This window comes from Elephantulus edwardii, unplaced genomic scaffold (genome assembly GCF_000299155.1).
Source record: "Elephantulus edwardii isolate Elephantulus edwardi_28Jun2011 unplaced genomic scaffold, EleEdw1.0 scaffold00016, whole genome shotgun sequence".
Classification (NCBI taxonomy): domain Eukaryota; kingdom Metazoa; phylum Chordata; class Mammalia; order Macroscelidea; family Macroscelididae; genus Elephantulus; species Elephantulus edwardii.
The window spans coordinates 19,239,131-19,245,557 of record NW_006399766.1 but is presented as its reverse complement, the minus strand read 5'-3'; the positions used below and the strand labels follow the sequence as shown (position 1 = coordinate 19,245,557).

The window sequence follows — 6,427 nt, the reverse complement described above, 5'->3', positions numbered from 1 at the left end:
TAAATAAACAAGTATAATTATTAAAAAAATGTATAATTAAAAAAAATTATGTGACTCAGGAAACTAGGAACATCTTAAGCTGCCTTTCTATTCTTTTTTATTTACCAACTAAATTCTAGCCCAATTCTGTAATATATTGAGAAGTAAAAAGTGATTATTTGATGGTATGTCTAGTAAAGACATTCGTGCATTTGGAATCTTATTATGGAAGCTGTCAGCCCGGTACATAGTCCAAACTCTGAGGAATTGCGGAGCACACATATGAATAGATGAGCTCAGCTGCTCACCTCAGACATGCAGCCCAGCAGAATGAGAAATATTCGTTGTGAACTCAATTTACTGATTTGCATATGTCATATTTTCATGAGTCCTAAGTTGCATGTGTGAAATTTTTCAAAATCATCTTTTTTCCTTTAAAAAGTTTACAATCCAATCAAATCTAAGAATCTATGAACAGATTTTTAAAAATAATCCTTAAAACGCTTGCAAAACTATCCACATGTGAACATTACCAACTATCTCTATATAATGGCCACATTCATGTCGTATTCACCTGTTTGAGATCTAGGTCGATGTCAATTTAATCCTACTCTCTTCTGATCCCACTGCAAGTTGGTCAACCTTCAACACACACACAGTGTTTGTTGCTTTATAATTCTGAGTTTACTTTGTAATGATGCTCAGGTTCTTGGTGTATGTATATGTCAGTATCATGTTTATTTCTTTCGTGCATAACACATGCTCCTAAGGTTATAGGTAGTTGTTTAGAAATGACTGCCTTTGGCACTGAACATTCCTTGTATCATTTATACCATGAATGCATGAAGACTTGTGTATCACTGTTACTCTGCTCTGTCCTCTCTCCTATGCTAAAAACATGACAAAGCAGTATTATCTTCTTTATAATCCAAATCAGAGATCACCACACTTCTCGTGTCAAAGGACAGTCAGTAACTATTCTAAGTTGCAAAGAAACAGTCAGCAACTATTCTAAGTTGCATGGAACATGAAGTCCGTGTTACAAATACCCTGCCACTGGAGCATGGAAATAATCACAGACAAATGCAGAAATCAAAGTATGGTTGTGTTTAAAAAAATACACCAAAAAACACCCTTTATTTACAAAAAGGCAGTGAACCAGAGTTTGCCAAATGTTGGTCTAAATCATTCCAATGGGGAAAATAAACACTATAGGCTTTTTTTAAAACACGTATTCTGAATTAATTATATATTTTATAGCTGCTATGTAACTTTGAACCAATGAGCAAACCTAACCAATGTGATACATACAGATCCAAGGTGAAATTCCTGTTTGCCTTTATATCCTACTTTAGATAGTCCTTGCCCTGATTATCATCTACAAAAGATTATAGCCACAGTTCCGGGATGGGCAAATGGTTAACATGTTCAACTACTAACAGAAAGGTGAGATATTTAATCTATCCAGAAGTACTTCAGAAAAAAGTCTTGAAAATCTATTTCTGGACAATCAGCTATCAAAATGCTCCAGGGGGCACAGTTGTTCTCTGACACACATGAGTGGGAGACAATTCAACTGGTTTGGTGACTGAGAAAGTCACCTGACCACATAACTAACCTTCAAATAACAGCAAAGCCCGTCTCCTTTCAGATTTCCTTGATTATCTTTGTAAAGCTTGACCTTAAATTCTTCTGTTTGCGGATCTCTCATAATAATGCCAAACTTGGACATGAGTTGTATAAATTCATCTACTGTAATATCCGGAGGCAAGCCTGTAACATTAATAAACTAAAAATTACAAAGGCATCTACAATAAAGGTGAGATGACTAACTGGAAAGTTACAATTTACCTTAGTGCAATTCTGATTTTCTAAATATTATGTAAAAATCTCACATTTACATTGAATTGAGGAAGTTGTACCATTTTCTTGTATTCAAGTATATATTAAAATCGTGCTTTGCTTAGGCCTTGTATCACTGAACCTGAAGGGGCAAGCTGCCATCAATTATTACAAGCAAGCAGAATGGATGGCATGCAAAGTTATATATACATAATTTTACATACACAAAATTATATACCTCACTAATGTACACAGCTGAACACAAAGTTATAGTTGTATTATATAACACAATAACAAAAAACCCTCAGATTTTCAATAAAGTCAAAACCAAAAACACTTTTTGAAAAAAAAAAATCTCAAAATTGAATCTTTTCAACATTAAATGGGTTTAAAAAGGTATACCTACCAGACACATACACATTGGTGTTTCTGTCTTCTTCAACATGAAACCATCCTAAAGAACAAAACGCAAAAATAAAAATACATTGCAAGGAAAGGCAGGAGTCATGACAATTTCTCAAAACTCCCCATGAACATTCTCTTACTTCAGAAGAGCAAGACAAAAGAATTCAAATAAATCACTGTCCAGCTTTTCAGAGTATTTGAATCTTTTGACAGATTATTAATTTTAGAATACTGTCTGCAATATGGTGGCTACTTTATCTTGGTTCTTTTTTTAAAAAAAAATAATTTTAATGAGCATTTACAGAGATTTTGGATTTCCATTCATTCATTGCTGCACTTCTCTCCCCGCCCATCCCCCCACCCCCATCTTGGTTCTTTAGGGTGTGACACTATCTTTTAAAAACCAGCTCATAGCTCCAAAGCTGTTATAATTTTCCCAAATTTTCATACATGTACACAAATCTCCACATGCAGTTTTCTTTTTAAATTTGTGTTTTACAAGAACTACTTGCCTGATTCCGCTTTTCTCTTTTCTCCCTTCTTTTTGGGCTCAGTGGGCTCGGGCAGTTTTCTCTGAGGAGGTTCTACTGTGCTACCAGCACTGCCATCTTGTACATTTGCAGTAGAGCTGGACGCTCCATCATTAGAGAAGCCATAATTGGCCTGATACGTAGCAATGAAATCTTCAGTTATCTAAACAAGAAAATCAACACACATATCTAGAGTCAAGTTTACAGTCTCCTCTAAAAGTTTCAAGGGAGCTCTGGTGGCATAGTAAGTAGTAAGAAGCTGTGTTGCCAACCCAAAGGCAAGTGGCTCAAATCCACTAGCTGCTCCCCAGAAAAAAGATGGGCGATCTCCCCCGGCCCATGGATTTATAGCTTCTGAAAACCCAGTGGAGAGTTGGGCTATGGGTTGGTTTCAACTCTATGGAGCACAACACAGAAAGTTTCGACTATGTCAAACTGCAGCAGATGAAAGTATATACATTAACGTAGAAGTGTTTCTGTAATAGCTGTCTCAATTAAAATGTAAATGCAAGAATCTCCAAATCCAAATTGATTAAGCCAATTCTAACTCATAGTGACCCTATAGGACAGGACAGAACTGCCCCATAATGTTTACATGAGGCTGGAATTTTTTAAAAAATTTTTATATAATTTTTTAATTTATTTTTATTATTTGTGTGTGTGTACCGTCAAATCAGATTTGACTGATACAGGAGGAGATTGTTCCTCCTTCTCCAGCAAAGCATCTGGTGGATTTGAACTGCACACCTCTGGGATTGCAGTATAGCTTCTTGCCACTAGGCCACCAGAGCTCGCCAAGGCTGGAACTTTTATAGAAGCAGACTGTCACATTTTTCTCCTGTAAAGTGCTTACTGGAATCAAACCACCAATCTTTTGGCTAGCAGCTAAATGCTTAACCATTGTAGTCACTTTGTATAGTAAACCGACTGAGTGCTCCTTGGAGACAAAGATGGTGAAGCTTCATTTCTCATACTTTGGATGTATTGCTAGGAAAGGTTATTCCTTGGAAAGGGTCCTTTGAGAAGTGGAAGGTCAATGAAAATTAGAAGACCCCCCAATGACACAGACAAACAGTGACTGCAGCAATGGGCTCAAGTGTGTCAGAGATCATGAGGATGGTACAGGATAGGACAGGATTCAGGTCTGTTGTTCAGAGGGTCGCTAGAAGTCCTATTCAACTTGATGGCACCTAACAACAACATAGTTAACACTGTCCGAAAAGGCACAAAATAAGAGGCATGGGTATTGGGATTTTCAGCACAAAAGTCCAAGATACTACTAAAGTGATGTTGGTACCTTTTCTCAAAACAACTCCAGAAATCTCAAACTCCTGTCTGTTTTAAAGTTGGAACAGACACATCGCTGACTCTGTAGTAGGTTTTCTAAGGTTGTCAATCACATAGGAGGTGATTGTTTTTCTCCCAGGGTAGCTTTTTGGTTAGGAAAGCAACTTCCTATGGACTACGTCACCAAAGCTCCTGCACCTCTCTAGTTCTTTGATTTATAATTGCTGTCCTCTACCAGCAACGTAACAAGGAAATATCAGTTAGCACTGTAACAAAATAAAAATCAAGAGTCAAATTGAAATTTTATGGACAAACAATCTAACACAGACAATCTTACTCTCTCTGTACAAACAAGCATCTTATTGTATTAAGTACTTGAAAATCCATCCATAGACTCTTGATTTAGTGTATGGAAGACAGGGCTAACTTCGTAAAACAAAAATGCTCATTTTAACTCAATCTCTAATCAAATTACAGGATTACTTGGAGTCAGAGAAAACCCAACTTTTCTCTAACAACATTTTGCAGGTAATATTGCACAAGGAAAGAAAAAAAAAGTTCTATCTTCATACCAATCACTAGGAGGCACATAGAAATGGGGAAATCTAAAACTCAAAGTTTGAAGAGTGATGGGCTTCCAAAGCATAAAAAAAAAAGACAGTGACAAGTTAATTTCTTATCAGACTGCTGTTAAAAGTACTTGGAAATCAGAAGAAATCAAATTTGTATTGCAGCTGATACAACAGAAACAATACAGGAGTGAAACAGTAAATTTTAACGATTAGGAAGGACTGGAATAGACAGATGAAAAATGAGAAAGATAAAAGTTGAAATAGTGTTTTAAATAAGAGTCAAGTTCCACCATGGAGAGATGTATGGTTTGTTGTTGTTGTTATTATTATAAGTTCCTTCTCCAGGAACATAATAGCATGCCCAATAGGCATTAACATGCTCAAAGGCATTAATTCTTTGTTTTTTTTCTTACTCCTTGTTCAGTTTTTGTATGCATATGATTAAAAAAAAACACAAAACATGGCTTGGGGCAACTACACCTTAGACCTCAAAGTGACATTATGGGTTTCTGACACTTCAAAGAGGGCTTTTGCAGCAGATTTGGCCAATGCGACTGCGTTCCTGGCTGCTGTTTCCATGGGCACGGATTATGGGTCCAAGTACAACGAAATCCCTGACAGACTTTAATATTATTGTACTATTTCATCCTTTTCTTCTCATCCATGTGAGACTCAGATCAACTAGATACTTTTAACCATCATGCTTAAAGAACCAACTTTAACACTAGTTGCTTTTGTTCTGTTTGTATGGGTTTTTTAAAAAAAAACTTTAAAGCTGAAATAAAATACCTAACATCTTCCAAATGCTTTAAACAAATATGCAAAGATCTTTTCCATCCATATTTTGCACACTTCTCATCAAGAAGCTGTACTGCAATTCCAAAGGCACACAGTTAAAATCCACCAGTTGCTCTATGGAAAAATGATGGGCAATCTCCTCCTGTGCGATTAACTGCCTCAGAAAACCCTCCTGAGGGTCATGGGTCGGTTTTGACTCTGGTACACAACAACAACAATAATCATAGTCTTGTGGTTATACAGCTAAAATACATATCCCTACTTACAAAATTCAGGAAGAAGGAAAAGACTGTTGTAAAATTCACTCTGTAAAGATATATAAAGTTACTTTAAAAAATTAATCAAGATGAACTTTTCACATCTTACAGAAACAAAAATTCTAGGATAAGTAAGGTCGGCTATTTGAGATCAGCTGCTACAAAATTTGTTCTTGGGGTTTTTCCTCCGTGCAAAAAAAAGCACTCATTAATGAAATAACCAAGTGTGACCTTTACAAACATAATTAAGAAGGGGCACAAAAGACTTTGGAACTACGTTTGCAACATCTCCCTGAAAATTTCTACCCCTTTCCACAGTAGATGAAACAAAAAGAAACGTTCCTATCCTTGAGGCTTTAACCTAGGACCTCAGTAAAGACAACATAAAAGGAGTGTCCTGAGCGGCTTGGGCCACCCTGCAGTGCCACTCGCGTACCTCACCTTAGGAAACCATGCCTTCTTGTCCAGATCCCACTCATAGGGGGTGTCATCAGGTTGTTGCCCCAAAGACTCGGCTTCTGCCCCCGGATCTTCCTTAGGGTTGCCGTCCTTGGGGTCTCCATACAATTCTTGCATCCGCAACTGCTCATCAAACTCATCGTTCGCACTCAAGTTGCTGCTGCTCATGCTTCCGACCTAGCCGAGAGCAGGGTCCCGACGAGCTCAGAGGCCGAGGAGACAGACGCTGGAGTGAGACAGAGAAGGCAAGGCTGACGAGGTCTTTGAGGCCACCGCGCCCCCAACCCCCCAGCCCGCC

General features: G+C 37.6%; 1 protein-coding gene across 1 annotated transcript in view; it reads right to left on the bottom strand.

The window, feature by feature from the left end:
• HTATSF1 (HIV-1 Tat specific factor 1) overlaps positions 1-6,360 on the bottom strand; it is an 18,399-nt gene extending 12,039 nt beyond the window's left edge. The window contains exons 1-4 of the mRNA XM_006881893.1: positions 6,112-6,360; positions 2,739-2,919; positions 2,228-2,275; positions 1,598-1,752 (exon numbers count right to left, since the gene is read on the bottom strand). Of these exons, the coding sequence (XP_006881955.1) occupies positions 1,598-1,752; positions 2,228-2,275; positions 2,739-2,919; positions 6,112-6,297 (570 nt within the window). The 5' untranslated portion in view covers positions 6,298-6,360. The remainder of the gene's footprint in view (positions 1-1,597; positions 1,753-2,227; positions 2,276-2,738; positions 2,920-6,111) is intronic.
• Between the last annotated feature and the right edge of the window lie 67 nt (positions 6,361-6,427).